Consider the following 21,648-nt stretch of genomic DNA (forward strand, 5'->3'; position numbering starts at 1 on the left):
CCTGGGCTGCTTCCCACTCTGTCCCATCACCTTTGTTACCTACGGGTTATGTCCCTTGCATTCTCTGTCTGTTCCCTGCCTGAGCAGGGTCTCTCCCAGGCCTCCTCACCTGGAGAGTTTCACAGCCTTCCAGTCCTTCCTCACCCAGCCAGCAACTCAACCGCTCAGGCCCAGTGTCTCCTTTTAACTAAGACGACTGTGCTCCGATGCAAGTGTAAACTCTTATCTGCAGACTAGCATTACATTAGTTATTAAAATTAAGAGGACTGCAGTTTGATATGGGAGGGGGGAAGACGAGTATGTTCCAGTGACCCCGAGAGCTATATCAGTGGGAATTTATCTCCTAGTAGGGCTACTCAGGCCAGACAGATCAAAGGACAGGGACCAAATGAAAAAATATGCAGTTCACTTTTTCTCCAGGCAGGGGCCAACAACCTATCCTTGTAAAAATGTTACACTATAGACAATTCTGTCTTTTAAATATTGAAAAATACCTTGAGTTTTGGATAGGTGCTGGAAAATCAAAATAAATAAAATAATTTTAATTTTAATGTTTAAGTGTAAAACCATGTTCTTTGTCTTTTGGCAGGTATGATGCAAGCTTGCACTCCGTACCTCCACCCGACTATGGTATTCCAAAGCTGCATTATTTTGAGGACTGGGGAGTTGTAACATATGGAAGTGCATTGCCAGCTGAAATCAACAGGCCCTTCCTCTCCTTCAAATCTGGAAAACTGGGAGGTCGTGCAATATATGATATTGTTCATAAGAATAAGTACAAAGAGTGGGTCAAAGGGTGGAGGAACTTCAATGCTGGCCATGAGCACCCTGATCAGAACTCCTTTACCTTTGCTCCCAATGGTGTACCTTTCATAACAGAAGCCCTGTATGGACCAAAGTATACCTTCTTCAACAATGTGTTGATGTTTTCCCCAGCGGTGTCAAAGAGCTGCTTCTCCCCATGGGAAGGACAGGTTACAGAGGACTGTTCATCAAAGTGGTTGAAATACAAACATGACCTGGCTGCAGACTGCCAGGGGAGAGTAGTCGCCGCTATGGAGAGAAGTGGAGTGGTTTTTATCAGGGGAGAAGGAGTGGGTGCTTACAACCCAAAACTGAAGTTGAAAAACTTCCAAAGAAACCTTTTACTTCTGCATCCCCAGCTTTTGTTGCTTGTGGACCTAATTCATCTTGAAGATGACAGCCCCCTGGAGGCAGCCACCAGCTTCTTCCACAATGTGGATGTGCCTTTTGAAGAGACTATTATTGATGATGTCCACGGGGCTTTTATTAGGCATCACGATGGGATGTATAAGATGTACTGGATGGATGATACTGGCTACAGTGAGAAGGCTACTGTTGCCTCAAAAATGTATCCCCAGGGCTACCCATACAATGGAACAAACTATGTGAATGTTACAACCCACCTGCGGAACCCAATCACCAGAGCAGTTTACCTCTTCATAGGACCTTCCATAGATGTCCAGAGCTTCAATGTCCATGGAGATTCTCAGCAACTGGATGTCTTCATAGCCACCAGTGAGCATGCCTATGCCGTTTACCTGTGGACTGGTGAGGATAGAGGCCATTCTGTCTTTGCACAGATTATTGCAGATCGCCAAAAAATTCTATTTGACCGAACCTCTACCATAAGGAGCTCCGCTGTGTCAGAGGTGAAAGATTATGTTCAGATTGTGGAGCAGAATCTTCAGCATTTCAAACCTGTCTTCCAGCAGCTTGAGAAACAGATTCTGTCCCGTGTGCGAAACACAGATAGCTTTAGAAAGACTGCTGAACGCCTGTTGAGATTTTCAGATAAGAGACAGACGGAAGAAGCCATTGATAGGTTATTTGCTATCTCCCAGCAGCAGCAGCAGCAAGGCAGGGCAAAGAAAAGCAAAAAGGTAGCCAAAGGCTACAAGTTTGTTGATGCCGTTCCTGACATCTTTGCACAAATTGAAGTAAACGAAAGAAAAGTGCGACAGAAGGCACAGACTCAAGCACAAAAAGAGTTACCTGTAGATGAAGATGAGGAAATGAAAGACCTTTTAGATTTTGTAGATATTGCTTATGTGAAGCACAAAAATGGTGCATCAATCAAAGGCCAATCTGGACTGGAACAAATGGTGAGCACTGCTCGAAGCAGTGCCCCATCAATATCGGCTTCTTATACCCGCCTCTTCCTAATTCTAAACATTTTTATTTTCTTTGTTATGCTGGCAATGCAGATGACCTATTTCCAAAAGGCCAAGAGCCTACATGGCCAAAGATGTCTTTATGCAATACTTTTAGTTGACAGCTGTATATTATTGTGGCTCTATTCTTCTTGTTCCCAGTCACAATGTTAGCAAAAGATCATGTACTACTTGACCAGTTTATGGTCATATGTGTCTATGCAAAAGAATTAACCCTAATAGGGCCATAGTTTGTTTTTTCCTTTTCTGAAATATTCCAGGAAACAGCTGAGGAAAGGTTGATTTCACCCCATGAGGGAAGAGGGAAAAATAATGCATTTTTGAGAGACCTAAGTGTTCCTCATCTGTGCTTTGGTTGCGTTTGACATCTGAAGGATATTATGCTTTGTTCATCAAAGCACAGTATGTGAAACTGTACTTAATTTCTACCAAAAAAAAAAAAAAAGCCTTCTTTAAGAGGTTATTTGTTTCCTAAGCTCCTTGGTTTTATACACAATTGGTTTTGCATAGTATTACTTTCAGGCTTCTAAAGATGCCTATGAGAGCTGGGCAGGAAATGGTTTTCCTGCTCCATGAAAATGTTTGAGATATCAAAAAATGTTCCTGTCCCAAATTGGGACATAAAATGACAAAACCTTGAAACTATCCGTGTATCAAAAATCCATCCTCCCAAAATTTGGGGTTTGAAAATGTGGAAACTGGATATTTTGAGCATTTCATAGTGTTTTTTTCCCAAAATTTTTTCAAGTTGAGATTTGTTGAACTTTCAGGGGATATTTGTAGAAACCAACCCTGTTTCACAAACAATTTAGGTTTTGACGAATCAGCATTTTTCAGTGGAAAAAAAGGTGTTAAAAATTCTCAACCAGCTCTAATGCCTATAGACATAACCTTACAACAGAGTTATTCAAATTGAAAGGGCATAGGAAAGATTAACAAGTTATAGTTGGAGGCAAATAAGAAGCAAACTTTAAGCATAAGGGATTCTTTCTCATTATGAAAAATCCCCTTCCTATTCGCCAGACCAGATGAAAACTGGAGGATGAACCCTGATATGATCTGCTTTTGATTTTACAGGGTAAGGTTTCTCAAACATTATCATATGGGGAGCACATTTCAATAGGGAAATTGACTCCTAGATCACCTATCCTGTTTGCAATTGCAAAAAACCACTACCATCACCACCACCACCCTGTGGCAACCCCAGCAATTTCTTATGTGGAAAAGCTGTATTAAGAAAGTATTTGATGTATTTATATTTTTTTAGTTCTCAGAGTGATTATATAGCTGGAAACAAAGAAGAGCCAGAACCATGTGGCCAGACAGTTCTTCACAGACCACCAGCGAGTGTTCTGCAGATCATGAGAGGCACACGGCTCATTAATTTGGCAATCATTGATATGGAGAAAACTGTGGCTTCTGACAATGAGTTTGACACCCTTACTTACACTGCATTCATTAAACTGTATTTAAAAAATCATAGGTGTCTGAGGTTTTCAGTATGGAGAGGCTATAGAACTGGTTATATTACTGTATGTCTTTAAGAAACAGAAAAGCATTTCTTCCCGTACATTTTTTAAATAAACAAATTATAATTGTCTCTGATGCATAGATTTTTTTGCTTTGTTGACTAGAATATTTCCCCCAATAATGTAAACAATTGAGTGGTGTTCATTAGCTCCTAATTCACAACGTATAATATTAAGGGATGGCTCTCTCTGAATTTCACCACTTGGGCCCTTGATATTGATGTTTTTTTCTTTAAATATATCTGGCCACGGATGGGGACCTTTTCATGAAATAAAAATACACAGGTGAATACCTTAAATTAATAGCCTCAGGTGCAAACTAAAACTTTATAAGATCCAGAAAATGTATAACAACCCTTATTTAATTTCAGTTTCCCATACTGAGACAAGTTCTGCTCATGTACAGAAACCCTATTGAAGTCTCTTGGAGAGCAGCAAAATAAATTGTCACACAACGTTATTCTTCATAACTATGCATATTGCTTTCTTCTGAGGTTGGATTATAAATTGGTCCAATAATAGGGTGTCGAAGCAGCTGGTAACATATGATAGATCAATAAAGTGCTTAAAATGGCATGTGATTTTTATTTTTATTTTCCTAGAGACTGTTGATTAATTTTTAACTCTCGTATAATATTAATGGTCATTAAATGTTGAATCTTCAGGAAAATGTGTGTTTTCTGTTTCTTAGTTACTTGAGGTTCAGTTTTGCTCTCTAGATACATTACTTGGTGGAAGCAAGGCAAGGGTTCCAGTTCTGCTTGGCCTTTAGGCACTGTACCCCCTGCACACCTATGTAAGTACTAGACACAATCTGGCCATTGTTTTATTGAAATGAGACTGGATTTAGAGAGTAATACAGAAATCCAATGGGCAGAGTTTGTATTTCCTGAGCTGTTATAGAATGTGCTACGTGACCCCTATCAAGAGGTCAGTAAAAGCTGGAGACAGCATGTATGTGTTCATATGCAAGGATACAGCAGAACCTCAGAGTTACAAACATCTCGGGAATGGAGGTTGTTCGTACCTCTGAAATGTTTCTAACTCTGAGCAAAATGTTATGCTTGTTCTTTCAAAAATTTACAACTGAACATTGCCTTAATACAGCTTTGAAACTTTACTATGCAGGAAAAAAATGCTGCTTTTAACCATCTTAATTTAAATGAAAGAAGCACAGAAACAGTTTCCTTACCTTGTCAGGTCTTTTTTTTTAAACTTTCCCTTTATATTTTTAGTAGTTTATGTTTAACAGAGTTCTGTACTGCATTTAGTTTTTGGTTTTTTGTTTTTGTCTCTGCTGCTGCCTGATTGCGTACTTCCCGTTCCAAATGAGGTGTGTGGTCAGTTCGTAACTCTGGCGTTTGTACTCTGAGGTTCTTCTGTACCTCAGTTGGTAAGATAGTCAATTAATTTAGCAGGTGAGCACACAATCGTATTATCAAAATGGGACTGCTGATTAAAAGAGAGCATGAACAAAGGAGATTAAAAAATGAGATGTAGACTTGGGGTGCTGATTCTCATCTGTTAGGGCTTGTCTACGTGGTACTGGCAAAATGCACTAAAGGGATGTGATTTGTAGAGTGCTGTAATGTGTTACACACTAACTGCCCTGTGCCAACTGGCAGACATATTCTAAAAGGTACCTAGTTCATGTTGATGTAGTCCCACATCACATAGGACAATGTTAACGTGAATTACGTACTTTTTAGAGCACACCAGGAGTGTCTATATAGGGCAGTTAGAGCGCAGCACGTTAGTGTGCTTTACTGTGCCATGTAGACAAGCCCTAAGGTTGCTTTGAGGCCACTTTACATTGCCAGAATGGTGTAAAGTGGGTATAGATACAACATGCACCCTTTAAAGTGACAGGTACAAAAGTGGCTTTATTTAGAAACAGCCCCACAATCAAGGACGCCAAGGTTAAAAGGGAGAGGCATTTCAGCGAGGCCCTTACCCCAAATAGGAGAGTTAGCCCCCATTTCTGCATGAAAGGGAAATGAATTAAGTCATTCCATTCACTGCCTGGATTGGATCTGATACCCTCAGAAAACTCTGTAAAACAGCTCATGTATCCTCTGAGGTTTCAGATCTGTCTTCAAGTCTCAACGTGGCTGTTGTTTTCTGATAGACTGGACTCTACTTAAAACTGATGTGAATTGTTCAGGCAGAAGCCAGTTTCCCAAACCAAGCTGACTTTCTATGTGGTGTCAGTTATCTCTTTGACATATAGAAAATGTTTGTTCTGGATACTTCAGAAATTCTTTTACCCCCTCCAACGCCTTCACACAACTGTGCTGTAACTATCCTAAAATTTCCCAGGGGGATCTGTTGGAGTCATTTCAAGTGTTTGTGATAGTTGGAAAAGAGGATGGTATAAGGGCGATTTTCTTTTTGTAACACACAGCTTGGGTCAATGTTAGTCACTGAATTAGGGAGTGGGGCTCTTTCTAATCTTTGTGGCATTAGCATGAAATACCACAGAGAGCCCCCAGCAGGGTCCTGTAAGTCCACAGCACCATCAGTTGCCATCTTCCTGGTTCCACCTAGACTTTTTGTGATGGACAATGTTTAGTGTTACTTTTTTCATTTCTTTGAATCATTATTTGGTATTAAGTAAGCAAAGATTTGTCTCGTTTCCCACAACACTGAAAACCAAGCTGAAATATGTCTGCATGTGCCATTCTGTTTAATTGCTTCTTGTTGGTTTCTGTAAATGTAAACTTTCTATTTTTTTCTGTTCTCTAGGGCCCCAATCCTGCAGCGACACCCATATACCTGTGTTCACATGGACTTCATGAGAGTCCTTCTAGATGCCGGGGTCCACCCAGCACCAGGACCTAAATGTATATAATATGGAGTCAAAACTTTGTGTTGAGATGGTGGGAAAAGCAGCTCAACTCAGTGGGAGTTGTATGCATCCCTGAGGACAGAATTTGAAAAATTATGCTGTTTGGGGGAAAAAGAAATGGAGACCGTTGACTATTCTGTTTATTGGGGCTGCAGGAGTCTTAGGTTATGTGTACGCTGCAATCAGAGGCGTGACTGCTGCATGTGTAGACGTACCTGGGCTGGTTTTGATAAAGCTAGTCCTAATAACTATAGCAGCGAAGCTCCAGCAGAACAGGTGGCTGCACAGGGTAGCCACTCGAGTACCTACCCGGGATTCCAGTTGGGGTGTACAGCCCCTGCTGCTGCAGCTTCCCTGCTATTGTTATCCGAGCTAGCTAGACATAGTATAGCCACCTGAGTACATGCCCAGAGGGCCGGGTGGGATTGTACTTGGAGGCTAGCCCGAGTAGCTGCTCGTGTCACTGTGGCTACACTGCTATTTTTAGCATGCTAGCTCGAGCCTAGCTAGCCTATGTATGTCTACCCAAGTTGGGAATCACACCTCCCAGCTGCTGTGTAGACATACCCTTAGCTGGGATCACACACGTGCGTCTGGTCTCCTCCACTATCCTAGTTGGTTCCACTCTTAGAGGTCAGTAGGGGTGTTTGAGTTGTAAGCCAGAGGGTGTAATTCCTGTCCCCTTTGAACTCAGTAGCATAACTCCCATTGATTTCACAGAGAATTTGGTACCTATTAGGGCTGTCAATTAATCGTAGTTAACTCACGATTAACTCAAAAAAATTAATCACGATTAATCGCAGTTTTAATCTCACTATTAAACAATTGAATACCAATTGAAATTTATTAAATATTTTGGATGTTTTTCGACATTTTCATATATATTGTATTCTGTGTTGTAATTGAAATAAAAAAGTGTACAAAAACAAAACAATGTAAAACTTCAGAGCCTACAAGTCCACGCAAGTCCTCTTTGTTCAGCCAATCACTAAGACAAATTTGTTTACATTTAAAAGAGATAACGCTGCCCTCTTCTTAGAATCATAGAAGATTAAGGTTGGAAGAGACCTCAGGAGCTCATCCAGTCCAATCCCCTTCTCAAAGCAGGACCAACACCAACTAAATCATCCTAGCAAAGGCTTTGTCAAGCCAGGCCTTAAAAACCTCTAAGGATGGAGATTCCACCACCTCCCTAGGTAACCCAGTCCAGTCTAGGTAACCCTACCTCCCTAGGTAACCACTCTCCTAATGAAATAGTTTTTCCTAATATCCACCCTAGACCTCCCCCACTGCAACTTGAGACCATTGCTCCTTGTTTTGTCATCTCCCACACCTGAGAAAAGCCTAGCTCCATCCTCTTTGGAACCCCCCTTCAGGTAGTTGAAGGCTGCTATCAAATCCCCCCTCGCTCTTCTCTTCTGTAGACTAAATAAGCCCAGTTCCCTCAGCCTCTCATAAGTCATGTGCCCCAGCCCCCTAATCATTTTTGTTGCTCTCCACTGGACTCTCTCCAATTTGTCCACATCCTTTCTGTAGTGGAGGGCCCAAAACTGGACTCAATACTCCAGATGTGGCCTCACCATTGCCAAATAGAGGGGAATAATCACTTCTCTTGATCTGCTGGCAATGCTACTTTTGTAGCCAGCATTGCAAGGTATTTACGTGCCAGATATGCTAAATGTTCATTTGCCCCTTTGTGCTTCAGCCACCATTCCAGAGGAAATGCTTCCATGCTGATGACGCTTGTTAAAAAAAATAATGCATTAATTAAATTTGTGATGGAACTCCTTGGGGAGAATTGTCCCCTGCTCTGTTTTACCTGCTTTCTGCCATATATTTCATGTTATAGCAGTCTTGGATGATGACCCAGTTCATGTGGTTCATTTTAAGAACACTTTCACTGCAGATATGGCAAAACGCAAAGAACATAACATAAGAATAGCCATACTGGGTCAGACCAAAGGTCCATCCAGCCCAGTATCCTGTCTACTGACAGTGGCCAATTCCAGGTGCCCCAGAGGGAGTGAACCTAACAGGTAATGATCGAGTGATCTCTCTCCTGCCCTCCATCTCCACCCTCTGACAAACAGAGGCTAGGGACACCATTCCTTACGCATCCTGGTTAATAGCCATTAATGGACTTAGCCTCCATGAATTTATCCATTCTCTTTTAAACCCTGTTATAGTCCTAGCCTTCACAACCTCCTCAGGCAAGGAGTTCCACAGGTTGACTGTGCGCTGAGTGAAGAACTTCCTTTTATTTGTTTTAAGCCTGCTGCCCACTAATTTCATTTGGTGGCCCCTACTTCTTGTATTATGGGAACAAGTAAATAACTTTTCCTTATTCACTTCCTCCACACCACTCATGATTTTATATGCCCCTATCATATCGCCCCTTAGTCTCCTCTTTTCCAAGCTGAAAAGTCCTAGCCTCTTTAAAGAAGGTACCATTGTAAGATTTCTATAGATAACTACAGCACTCGACCCAAGGTTTAAGAATCTCAGGTGCTTTCCAAAATCTGATTGGGACGGGGTCTGAAGCTTGATTTCAGAAGTCGTAAAAGAGCAACGCTCTGATGTGGAAACTACAGAACCCAAACCAGCAAAAAAGAAAATCAGCCTTCTGCTGGTGACATCTGACTCAGATAATGAAAATGAACATGCGTCGGTCCACACTGCTTTGGATTGTTACCAAGTAGAACCCATCATCAGAATGGATGCATGTGCCCTGGAATGGTGGTTGAAGCATGAAGGGACATATGAATCTTTAGCGCATCTGGCACATAAATATCTTGCAATTCCAGCGACGAGATGCCATGAGAACACCTGTTCTCACTTTCAAGTGACATTGCAAACAAGAAGCATGCAGCATTATCTCCTGCAAATGTAAACAAACTTGTTTGTCTGAGCGATTGGCTGAACAAGAAGTAGGATTGAGTGGACTTGCCGGCTCTAAAATTCTACATTGTTTCATTTTTGTTTATTTTGTACATAATTCTACATTTGTAAGTTCAACTTTCATGGTAAAGAGATCGCACTACAGTACTTGTATTAGGTGAATTGCAAAATAGTATCTTTTGTTTTTTTACAGTGCAAATACTTGTAATCAAAAATAAATATTAAGTGAGCCCTGTACATTTTGTATTCTGTGTTGTAATTGAAATCAGTATATTTAAAAATGTAGAAAACATCCAAAAATATTTAAATAAATGGTATTCTATTATTGTTTAACAGTGTGATTAATCACATGATTAATTGTGATTGATTTTTTTAATCCCTTGACAGCCCTAGTATCTATTCTCAGTGACGCTCAGAACTCTACTTTAACCACCAGGAGATATTAAGGCACACATGAATTCACGTACACATGAACCCCTATTCTCTCTGATTTTACATATGAAAGGGATGCAAGTAGCAGGAAAATAATTAACATGGCCCAAACTCTGTGAGAGGATTGAAGGAAATGACTGTGGTATTGTTCTTCTCTCCTTCTGACCTCAACAAATTGCATGTTTGGAGTTTCATGGGTTGTGGGGTTATAGCTGGTCAGAAGGAAAAATATTTTTTTCCTTTTCCCAGTGAGCTCACATGACCAATAATTTCCACAGATTTCTTCTTCAGCTGCCCAGTTGCTGTTCCTGAAGGGAAAGAAGCAAAGGCAAAGAGGCATGGCTCCAAGTATATGTGCCTTCCTTGAGAATGCACCAAAATCTGCTGGAAGGATTGGGTGAAATTCTATGGCCTGTGTTATCTAGGAGGTCAGACTAGAAAATGATCATAGTGGCCCCTTCTGGCCTTAGACTCTCTGAAATTGGTCAACTCCTTTTCAATTCCGATGTAAGCTTTTTACTTGTAACAGTAGAATTTGAGCCCAGATCGCCACAGTTGAAAAGCTAAGTGGACGAATTCAGTGAGATAATTAGTCTTTTCGTCTACCTGGCCAACCCCTCGGTGTACATACACACTCTGACCCACTTTTATGCTGTGAAGAGAGTAATGGCAGTTTACTTCAAGCAACCAACGGTGAGTTGAGTACAAGGTGTATGTGTAATGTAACAGATACCCCTGATGTTGTTCTGTTGCTACATTACCACAGTGTGTAGAAGAACTAGATAAATTCATGGAGGGTAGGTCCATCAATGGCTATTAGCCGGGATGGTGTCCCTGGCCTCTGTTTGCCAGAAGCTGGGAATGGGTGATTACCTGTTCTGTTCATTCCCTCTGGGGCACCTGGCATTGGCCACTGTCAGAAGACAGGATACTGGGCTAGATGGACCTTTGGTCTGACCCAGTGTGGCCGTTCTTATGTGTACTTCATTTCTGCACCTACGTGCATGGCAGCCTGCCCAGAGCTGCATTTTACTTAATGAAGTTTTCTGAAAGTTTCTGTTGAAATCATTGATAAATTGTCCAGCATTTGAAATCAAAGCTTTATAGATTTAAATTATAAATGTGACTCTGATGACCTGATTTTCCTGTCCTTATGCCAGTGGAACTCCAGTGATTTCAATGGCATTACTCCTGACTTACCCAGAGGTAAGTGAGAGGGGGAAATCAGGCCCTGAGAGCACCGGGCGGTTGCAGCTGTCTCTCAATATTGTGTCCTGAGCCACATGTGGAATCCAGAAAGTGACTTCTGAGGAACTAATTTTCCCTCCTTTCTTGTAGAGGGCCCCTTGAGAGGATGTCATTACACACTCCGTTTAAGAGAATAAAGGACTGAGGCCTGTTTTATGTGACAGATTTAAAGTTTATCGCACTACAGTTGATCCCCGTCACCCTCCAAGAAAGCCTCCATGAATACTGGTAGTTTGTTTCAACTTCTCACAGAGAAATACTATATTAACAAAGAGAAAGAGAGAGAGTTCCTTTAATGCTGCAGAGCAGGACTGAGCTGAGAGGTACCAGAGAACATACAACCACCATTTTTTAGCATAGTAAAATAGACATGACTGGAGCCTTCCTGAAAGTCAGCCTTCCCCCTGTAGCTGTCTGCCTCATTGTTGAGTGCTTAATGGTAGATTGACAGTCATTCATGGTTTGTACACTGTAATTATCCCTTTTTCTCCATTTTTGCTGTCATTGTGGATAAATCCTATAGAGCTTTGAGTACCCAAGTAAAAGACTAAAACCAGCTTAAAAGCTGCAGAGCCACTGTGTGAGGAGACAAAATCAGTTGCGACCCCAGTAGGCAACACTGAGATCTCAGTGGTGGGGCTTTACTCCAGAGAAGCAGAAGGGGGTGAGTGAGGAGTGTGTGTTGGAAAATAGGATGTGCCGGGCAGTATGCATATCCAGCAGTGGCTGGATGCAGCCCAGCTGTGCAGATATTGCAAGCCCTACTTCCAAGCAGTTCATGTGGGCACAGCACTTTTATTCCTATGCTTGGAATGCCCTCCCTGATCCAATATAACATGCAGCTTACTCTACTCCTTCAAACTTTCATCACAGTTCCCCAAATAGCTATTTTCAACTTCCCATCAATCTATTATTTAAAAATCACTAGAGGAAAAAACAGTCAATCCTGGAATTAGCTTATGGCACCATCCAACTAACTCCAGAACATTATTCCATCTCCTCTTTCCACTATCCCCCTATGATTCTTATTTCCCTCAGAATCCTGTCTTGTGTGATCAATTTATGTTGTACGCTCTTGCAAGCAGGGATTGGTAAATCCTGAAATCCTTGTCCCATTGAAGTCAATATGAGTTTAGACATTGATTTTAATGGAGCCAGGATTTCACCCCTCTCTCTGTACTTGCTATGTAAGGTGGACACCACTGTATACAAATACACTATATACAAATGTTAAATAATATTACTTGAGCTTTACTAGCAGACTCAGAATTTGTTCCTAAGGTATTAGAATATTATTTCAGAACAGATTTCTCATGTCCACATTTGTCCTCAGGCTAGTTCTTTTTTTCTTTTCTTTCATGCATGATAGAAAATTCAGTGTAAAATGGATCAACAGGTGAAATAGTTTGCTAGAACAAAACTGTTAACGTACAATCTACTCTTTATTTGAATGGCCTCTTTATTGGGACACTACTCAGGGAACTGATTTGGCTTAACCATACTGAATGGCAGTGCTTACTGCTTACTTTGTATGATATTCGCATCAATTCTGTTGAAAGAGGGCCAACAATTTAAGTAGCACTTAGCCATGGATTAAATAGATGTGAAATTGAAATTTGTTGCTTTTTAATACAGAATGGCTGGTAACTGGGGTGTCCCAAGCAAGAGGAATCTACTGGATCAATAGGGTAGTTTTGGTGTCCTTTTTCTTCAGTGTTTCTTTGAAACTGAGTATCATTTATTTGTCATGAAGCTTTGCATCCTTCAGCCTTCTAACTGGATTAATCCGTTTGTGTCTCCATTCAAGCCAAGAAGCTGCTAACCACAAAAGAGGTGTTGTGAGTTCACTGGGTAGAGTTTTGGCTGTTCCTTGGGAGCCTAGTAAAAAACAGAGCTAAGGCCTTAAAGAAAGTAATTTGATGGTCAAAAAGAACACAAAACCACTCTGGGCAGTTTGAGATGAGGGAAGCAACAGGTTTCCTTTTCCGGATGTGCATTAACTCAGAAAGAACCCATGAGATTCTGTACAGTCCTTGTGCCCATATCAGCCTTCTATGAATAGATACACTGATTTTACTGTCTGCCAGTGCATTAGCAATAAATACCCTTTATTTTGCAACCCAGTCAATTGGATGATCACAGCTGCTCTGAAAGAATACTATTTTCTTAAGATGTTTAAACAGAACTTTTGGTATTAAAAATCAGCAAGGAATGGATAGAAATTGTACAGGTGTTTGTTTGCTCCTAATCAACAGAATGTCTATCTTAGGAACCATGAAGATGTGAGCACTCATTTGTGGTAGTTGTTTGTCTTCTGTGCTGTACAGAGACAGCCCAGTCCTATTTCCACTGAAGTCAATAGGGGCTGATATTGGTAGGAGCAATACTGACATCAGGAGGAGAAGAATTGGGGCCAAAGTATAAAGATTTGGTTCCCTCGTGTCTAATTCATTATGGCTTGCCATTGATTTTGGTGACATTCTTCATCTGTCATTGCAGACTATATCTGACTTATCTGGATTAGCAGAGATAATGAATTTATGTTGTATATTTTGTGCTTCTGTAATAAGATTATGGGTTTAATATTTACCTGCACTCTATATGATGCCAACCCTTGTTAACTTCATGGGTAAATATGTATGCATTTACTATTTTCTCCAAATTGAGCCTTGGCACAAGTTTTTAGCATGTAAGCAATTTTTAAATCCACTTACTGACATTTTTCACTCCATTTTGCTGTGATTTTACAGGGGCATCTGGGCTCAGCATTGTTTTGGGGGCAGAGAAATCTGGTGTTGAGAGCACAAACAGAATCTGGGTTTTCTTCCTTACCCTGGCCCCGACTTGCATGATCTGGGTATGTCACTTAAAGAGTTGTGCCTCCTTTTCCTCATCTGTAAAACAGGGATAATACCTAACCCAGAATAGTGTGAAAACTAATTCATGCTCGTGAAACGCTTTTTGAGATCCTCAGATGGAATTGCAAATGTTCCATGTTTTCATTTATTTAGTGTGACAAAGTTCCTCATCTGCCTCAGTGGGTCCTGCGCTTATTGGCGGATTTGCTTGCCTCAGAGATTCACAGCAGCCCTCAGTTTGGCCACTCTTGCTGGTGGCTCAAACCTGCCATCCACTCAGCGAACCTCATCACTGGCCAGCATGGGGGAAACGGAGAACAATCCCCACAGTCTCTGTGTCCCACCTAGTGGGTTGGGGACAGGGCAGATCCCTTTCCAATTTAGACCTTCCCTTCTGGTGTTTCTCACAGACCAAGTCAATTCCTCCTGTGTCCGATCAGGAGTTGGGGGGATGGTGGGGGAACCCAGGCCCACCCTCTACACCGGGTTCCAGCCCAGGGCCCTGTGGATAGCAGCTGTCCACAATGTTCCCTGTATCAGCTGCGTGACAGCTATAACTCCCTGGGCTACTTCCCATGGCCTTCCCCCCAGCACCTTCTTTATCCTCACTGCAGGATCTTCCTCCTGAAGCCTGAACACGCGTGAACTCTTCACTCCTCCAGCAGCATGCCTTCTCACTCCCTGCTCCTGGCATGCCCAGCAACTAACTGATGGGAGGTCCTTTTGAAACCAGGTGTCCTGATTAGCCTGCCTGCCATAATTGAATCTAGAAAGTTCTTAATTGGCTCCAGGTGTCTTGATTAGCTTGCCTGTCTTAATTGGTTCTGGCAGGTTCCTGATTGCTCTAGGGGAGCCGCTGCTCTGGTCACTCAGGGAACAGAAAACTGTTCATCCAGTGGCCAATATATTTGCCTTCTACCAGACCCCTGTATCCCACGTCTGGGTCTGTCACGTATCCCTCTCCCCTGCTCAACACCAAGGGGTTGGGCAGCTTGGGACGCCAGACAGTGTACACGTGACAAGCCATAGGCATTGCTGTGACAGCTTCCTCCTCTGTGTTGCACATGGAACTGGAAAGGTTGGAGGGATAAGAATCACCTGGTCACCCTTGAGTTCTTCTCTTTGTTCCACTGCATCCATTGAAGAGGGGCAGGGTCAGTCACGAGGCCAAATCTGCGCTCGAGCAGGTAGTAGCGCAATGTTTCCATGGCCCATTTTTACAGCGAGGCACTCTCTCTCCACCACTGCATATTTTTGTTCCCTCGGAAGGAGTTTCCTACTGAGGTAGAGAATTGGGTGTTCCTCCTCCCCGACCATCTGTGTTAGGACGGCCCCCAACCCTACTTCCAATGCATCCGTCTGCAGAATAAATTCCTTGGTGAAATCTGGGGCTATCAGTATGGGTTTACTGCAGAGGGCAGTCCATAGGTCTGTGAACGCTCTCTCTGCTGCAGCAGACCATCTCACCAGATCAGGTCCAGGGGCCTTCACTAGATCTGTCAGAGGGCTTGCCCTTGTGGCAAAATGGGGGATAAATTTTCGGTAATACCCCACCATAGCTAGGAATGCCCGGACTTGTTTCTTGCGACTTGGATGAGGCCAACTTTGGATGGCCTCTAACTTATTCAGCTGGGGTTTTACCAGACCTTTCCCCACAATGTAGCCAAGATATTTGGCCTCTGTAAATCCTATGGCGCACTTGGCAGGGTTTGCTGTAAGGCCAGCTCGCCTGAAGGTATTGAGGACTGCCTCCACCTTCTCTAAGTGGGTTTCCAGTCTGGGATATGAATGACCACATCGTCTAGGTAGGCGGCAACATAATGATTATGGGGGCGTAATAGCTTGTCCATGAGGCGCTGGAAGGAAGCTGGGGCCCCCTGTAGTCCAAAAGGGAGAACAGTATATTGGAAAAGACCCTCTGGTGTAGAGAATGCCGTCTTTTCCTTTGCATCTTCAGCAAGGGGAATCTGCCAGTACCCCTTTGTCAAGTCTAGGGTAGTCAAGTATTGGGCATTGCCCAAATGGTCCACTAGTTCATCTATGCGAGGTATGGGGTACGTGTCGAACTGGGATACCTCGTTTAGTCACCAGAAGTCATTGCAAAACCTTGTGGTGCTATCAGGTTTGGGCACTAACACGATTGGGCTGGTCCACTGACTGTGAGATTCTTCAATGATCCCCAACTCCCGCATTTTTTTTACTTCCACTTTTATTTCCTCCCTTTTGGCTGCTGGCACCCGGTAGGGCCTCATTGTTACTCTGGCCCCAGGGTTCATGACGATGTGGTGATATGTCTCGGTTGTTCGACCCGGTTTTGTTGAGAAACATCTTGGTTCTGGAAGATCATCTCAGACACCTCATTCTTCTGGTCTGGCATTAAATTAGGAGACATCCTCACCTGTTCGGAGGGTTTGTTTTCTGGGGGTAGGTCTTTTTCAGACAGCTGAGCATGCCTCTTGGGCATGCCAGGATTTCAGAAGGTTGACATGATATATTTGCTCTTGTTTCCGACATCCCAGTTGTCCCACCTTGTAATTTATTTCCCCTACGGGTTCAACTATTTCGTATTTTGCCACTGGGCCAAAAGTTTACTCTTTGTTGTGGGTACCAACACCATTACTCGGTCTCTGGGCTGGAACTGCCGAACTTTGGCTTGGCGATTGTACGGAGCTCGTTGGATCTCTTGCACCTTCTCTAGGTGTTCCCACACAATGGGAGTGACCCGCGCTATCTGGTCCCTCGTTTGTAAAATATGCTCAATTACATTCTTCCCCTTATTGGGCTCCTCCTCCCAAATTTCCTTGGCTATGTCCAAGATGCCACGAGGGTGGCGCCAATATAATAGCTCAAAGGGAGAAAACCCAGTTGAGGCCTGAGGTACCTCCCAGATGACAAACGTAAGGTATGTTAGTAGGGTGTCCCAATCCTTCCCATCTTGACTTACACCTTCCTTATCAGAGCCTTCAGGGTTCGGTTGAACCTTTCTACCAGCCCATCGGTCCGTAGATGATAGACCGAAGTCCTCAAGGTATGTATGTGGAGTAGGTCACATAGGTCCCTCATTAGTTTTGACATAAATGGGATTCCTTGGTCCATCAGTATTTCCTTTGGTAGCCCCACTAGGGCAAAGATCCCCACTAGCTCTTTGGCTATTGTTTTAGAGGCTGTGTTCTGCAAGGGGACAGCTTCTGGATACCGTGTAGCATAGTCCAGAATGACAAGTATATATTGGTGGCCCCGGGTAGTCTTCTCTAGAGGTCCCACTAGGTTCATGGCTATTTGCTCAAACGGGACCTCTATGATGGGTAGGGGTACCAAAGGTGCCCTCAAGTGAGGACGGGGACTGTGCAGCTGACACTCTGGACAGGAGGCACAGTATCTCCACACTTCTTCGTGTACCCTGGGCCAGAAAAATCTTCATAGGACCCTTGCCAGGGGCTTCTCTACCCCTAAATGCTCCCCAAAAAGATGGCTATGAGCGAGGCTTAATACAGCCTTCTGGTGTTTGTGAGGCACTTTACCTTCTGTCCTTGTATTGGTGCAACCCAGTACAGGATATCCTTTTTTATAATTAAGTAGGGGCTGGGTCCCTGAGTTTTCCCTTCCATGGGGACCCCATCTATCTCTGTTACCTCCTTCCTAATGTTGTCGTACCTTGGATCTTCAGCTTGGTCCCATCCGAAATGTTCCCTCCTGGGGCTGGTCTGCCAGAGTTCTAGGGGATGGGTCTCTATTGCTTCTGCTGGTTCGCAGGCATTAGGGTTGGGGTCTGGCTCAGGTGCTTCTCTCTCCTGGATGGCCTCCTTTTCAGCTGCCCAGGTCCACCTACCTACGAGAGCAACCCTCTGGCTTTGGATCAGTATTCGTGTTCCCAAGGCCTTAGCTGCCCTTCTTTCCTTTTTTGTCTTTCTGCCCTGCACCTCTACCATAATTGTTCAGGTCAGTTCCCTTGCTGTCCTTTGCCTCTGTACCAGTGCAACAACCTCATCATAGGTGGAGGGGTCGTTCTGGCTTACCCAGGTGTGAAGGTCTGGCAGTAGTCCTTGCATGTACCAGTCAATGACCAGAATCTCTAGTATCTCTTCTGGACTCCGAGATTCGGTTCGTAACCACTTTCATGCAAGATGGATGATGTCATATAATGGGGACCACGGGGTTCTGGTGTCCTGGTACCTCCACTCGTGATACCGTGGGGCCCGCACTGCAGTCGTTACGCCAGATCTAGCCAGGATCTTTGCTTTCAGCTGGGGGTAGTCTTCCGCAGCCTCTTCAGACATATCATAATAGGCCTTCTGGGCCTCCCCACAGGAATGGGGCGAGGATGCCAGACCACTGTTCTCAGGGCCAAACCTCCCTTATGACGGTCCTCTCAAAGGCCAGGAGGTATGCCTCTATGTCATCCTCCCGCATCATTTTCTGCAGCCAATTGCTGGCCCGTATGACCCGCATCCCATCATGGCTGCGGTTCAGTTCTGTAAGAGCTTTCACCTGGTTTACCAGTTCCTGCAACAAAGCCCGGTCTTGAGCGGCCTGGTCCATAAACAAACGATTGGACTCCTGCTGCAGCCGCACTGCCTCCTGTTGGGCGGCTGCCTGGACACGGGTAGCCTCCTGCTGGGTAGCCGTAGTTTGTATCAGTGCCCGCACTACCTCCTCCATTGTGGTGAAAAAAAAAATAAACCCTCTCCTTTTTTTTTTAAAAAAAACCTTCTTCCGCCACGTGGTGCACCTGATCCCACGCCTAACACCAGTGTGACAAAGTTCCTCCTCCGCCTCAGTGGGTCCTGCGCTTATTGGCGGATTTGCTTGCCTCAGAGATTCACAGCAGCCCTCAGTTTGGCCACTCTTGCTGGTGGCTCAAACCTGCCATCCACTCAGCGAACCTCATCACTGGCCATCATGGGGGAAACGGAGAACAATTGGTTGGGGACAGGGCAGATCCCTTTCCAATTTAGACCTTCCCTTCTGGTGTTTCTCACAGACCAGGTCAACTCCTCCTATGTCCGATCAGGTGTTCAGGGGATAGCAGGGAACCCAGGCCCACCCTCTACCCCAGTTTCCAGCCCAGGGCCCTGTGGATAGCAGCTGTCCACAATGTTCCCTGTATCAGCTGTGTGACAGCTATAACTCCCTGGGCTACTTCCCATGGCCTTCCCCCCAGCACCTTCTTTATCCTCACTGCGGGATCTTCCTCCTGAAGCCTGAACACGCTTGAACTCTTCACTCCTCCAGCAGCACGCCTTCTCACTCCCTGCTCCTGGCATGCCCTGCAACTAACTGATGGGAGGTCCTTTTTAAACCAGGTGTCCTGATTAGCCTGCCTGCCATAATTGAATCTAGAAAGTTCTTAATTGGCTCCAGGTGTCTTGATTAGCTTACCTGTTGTCAAGGTTCCTCCCCCACTCTGAACTCTAGGGTACAGATGTGGGGACCTGCATGAAAAACCTCCTAAGCTTATCTTTACCAGCTTAGGTCAAAACTTCCCCAAGGTACAAAATATTCCACCCGTTGTCCTTGGACTGGCCGCTACCACCACCAAACTAATACTGGTTACTGGGGAAGAGCTGTTTGGATGCATCTTTCCCCCCAAAATACTTCCCAAAACCTTGCACCCCACTTCCTGGACAAGGTTTGGTAAAAAGCCTCACCAATTTGCCTAGGTGACTACAGACCCAGACCCTTGGATCTTAAGAACAATGAACAATCCTCCCAACACTTGCACCCCCCCTTTCCTGGGAAATGTTGGATAAAAAGCCTCACCAATTTGCATAGGTGACCACAGACCCAAACCCTTGGATCTGAGAACAATGAAAAAGCATTCCGTTTCTTACAAGAAGACTTTTAATAAAAATAGAAGTAAATAGAAATAAAGAAATCCCTCCTGTAAAATCAGGATGGTAGATATCTTACAGGGTAATTAGATTCAAAAACATAGAGAACCCCTCTAGGCAAAACCTTAAGTTACAAAAAAGATACACAGACAGAAATAGTTATTCTATTCAGCACAATTCTTTTCTCAGCCATTTAAAGAAATCATAATCTAACACATACCTAGCTAGATTTCTTACTAAAAGTTCTAAGACTCCATTCCTGGTCTATCCCCGGCAGAAAACCAGCATATAGACAGACACACAGACCCTTTGTTTCTCTCCCTCCTCCCAGCTTTTGAAAGTATCTTGTCTCCTCATTGGTCATTTTGGTCAGGTGCCAGCGAGGTTACCTTTAGCTTCTTAACCCTTTACAGGTGAGAGGAGCTTTCCCCTGGCCAGGAGGGATTTCAAAGGGGTTTACCCTTCCCTTTATATTTATGACACGCCCCCCAAATCTCAGCTAGGGTGAAACATTGGCTGGGATTTCTTCCTGGAGCTCTAGGAAAAACAGAGTTAATAAGACACATGCATCTCTAAATATACTACCAAGTACATAAAGACTAACAATATTTTCCACATCTCAAGGACGATTTTAACCAGTTGATTCTGGGAAACTTTCATGGGAGAGTGCATCAGCCACTTTGTTAGAAGCTCCTGAGATGTGTTGGATGTCGAAATCAAAATCTTGGAGAGCTAAACTCCACCGAAGAAGTTTTTTGTTAGTTTCCTTGATGGTGTGAAGCCACTTCAGTGCAGCATGGTCGGTTTGCAGGTGGAAACGCCGTCCCCAAACATATGGGCGTAGCTTTTCCAGAGCGTAGACAATGGCATAACATTCTTTTTCAGTGACTGACCAGTTGCTTTCCCTCTCAGACAGTTTTTTGCTGAGAAACACTACAGGGTGGAAGTCTTGATCAGGTCCTTTCTGCATTAAAACTGCTCCCACACCACGCTCAGACACATCTGTGGTTACTAGGAACGGTTTGTCAAAGTCTGGGGCCCTTAGTACAGGGTCAGACATGAGTGTCGCTTTAAGCTTGTTAAAGGCCTTCTGACACTTTCCGGTCCACTGAACAGCATTTGGCTGTTTCTTTTTGGTTAGGTCTGTCAGTGGGGCAGCGATTTGGCTGTAGTGCGGTGCAAATAGTCTGTAATAACCGGCCAAGCCTAAGAAGGATTGAACCTGTTTCTTTGACTTTGGGACAGGCCACTTTTGGATAGCATCCACTTTGGCCTGTAGGCGGCTGATAGTTCCTTGACCCACCTGGTGTCCAAGGTAAGTCACTCTGTTTAGGCCTATTTGACACTTCTTAGCCTTAACAGTTAGTCCTGCCTCCCTTATGCGCTCAAGGACTTTTTGTAGATGTTCCAGGTGGTCTGCCCAGGAATCCAAAAATATGGCCACATCGTCAAGGTAGGCGACTGCATATTCTCCTAATCCCGCTAGGAGACCATCTACAAGTCTTTGGAAAGTGGCAGGTGCATTTCGCAGCCTGAAAGGGAGCACATTAAATTCATACAGCCCGAGATGTGTGATGAAGGCTGACCTTTCCTTGGCAGATTCATCTAGCGGTACCTGCCAGTACCCCTTGGTTAAGTCCAAGATAGAGATGAACTGGGCCTGTCCCAGTTTCTCTAATAGTTCATCTGTGCGTGGCATTGGATAGTTGTCTGGGCGAGTTACAGCATTTAGCTTACGGTAGTCCACGCAAAAACGTATTTCCCCATCTGGTTTGGGAACTAGAACCACTGGAGATGCCCATGCACTTT

The 21,648-nt window shown here is 43.9% G+C and overlaps 1 protein-coding gene across 4 annotated transcripts in view; it reads left to right on the forward strand.

Moving 5' to 3' along the window:
• Positions 1-3,795, forward strand: part of DSE (dermatan sulfate epimerase) — a 65,523-nt gene extending 61,728 nt beyond the window's left edge. For all 4 annotated transcript variants that reach the window (XM_073337108.2, XM_073337109.2, XM_073337110.2 and 1 more), the window contains one exon: positions 590-3,795. In XM_073337108.2, coding sequence (XP_073193209.1) covers positions 590-2,348 — 1,759 coding nt within the window. In that variant the 3' untranslated portion in view covers positions 2,349-3,795. The remainder of the gene's footprint in view (positions 1-589) is intronic.
• The last annotated feature ends 17,853 nt before the right edge of the window (positions 3,796-21,648 follow it).

Source organism: Lepidochelys kempii, chromosome 3 (genome assembly GCF_965140285.1).
Source record: "Lepidochelys kempii isolate rLepKem1 chromosome 3, rLepKem1.hap1, whole genome shotgun sequence".
Lineage (NCBI taxonomy): Eukaryota > Metazoa > Chordata > Testudines > Cheloniidae > Lepidochelys > Lepidochelys kempii.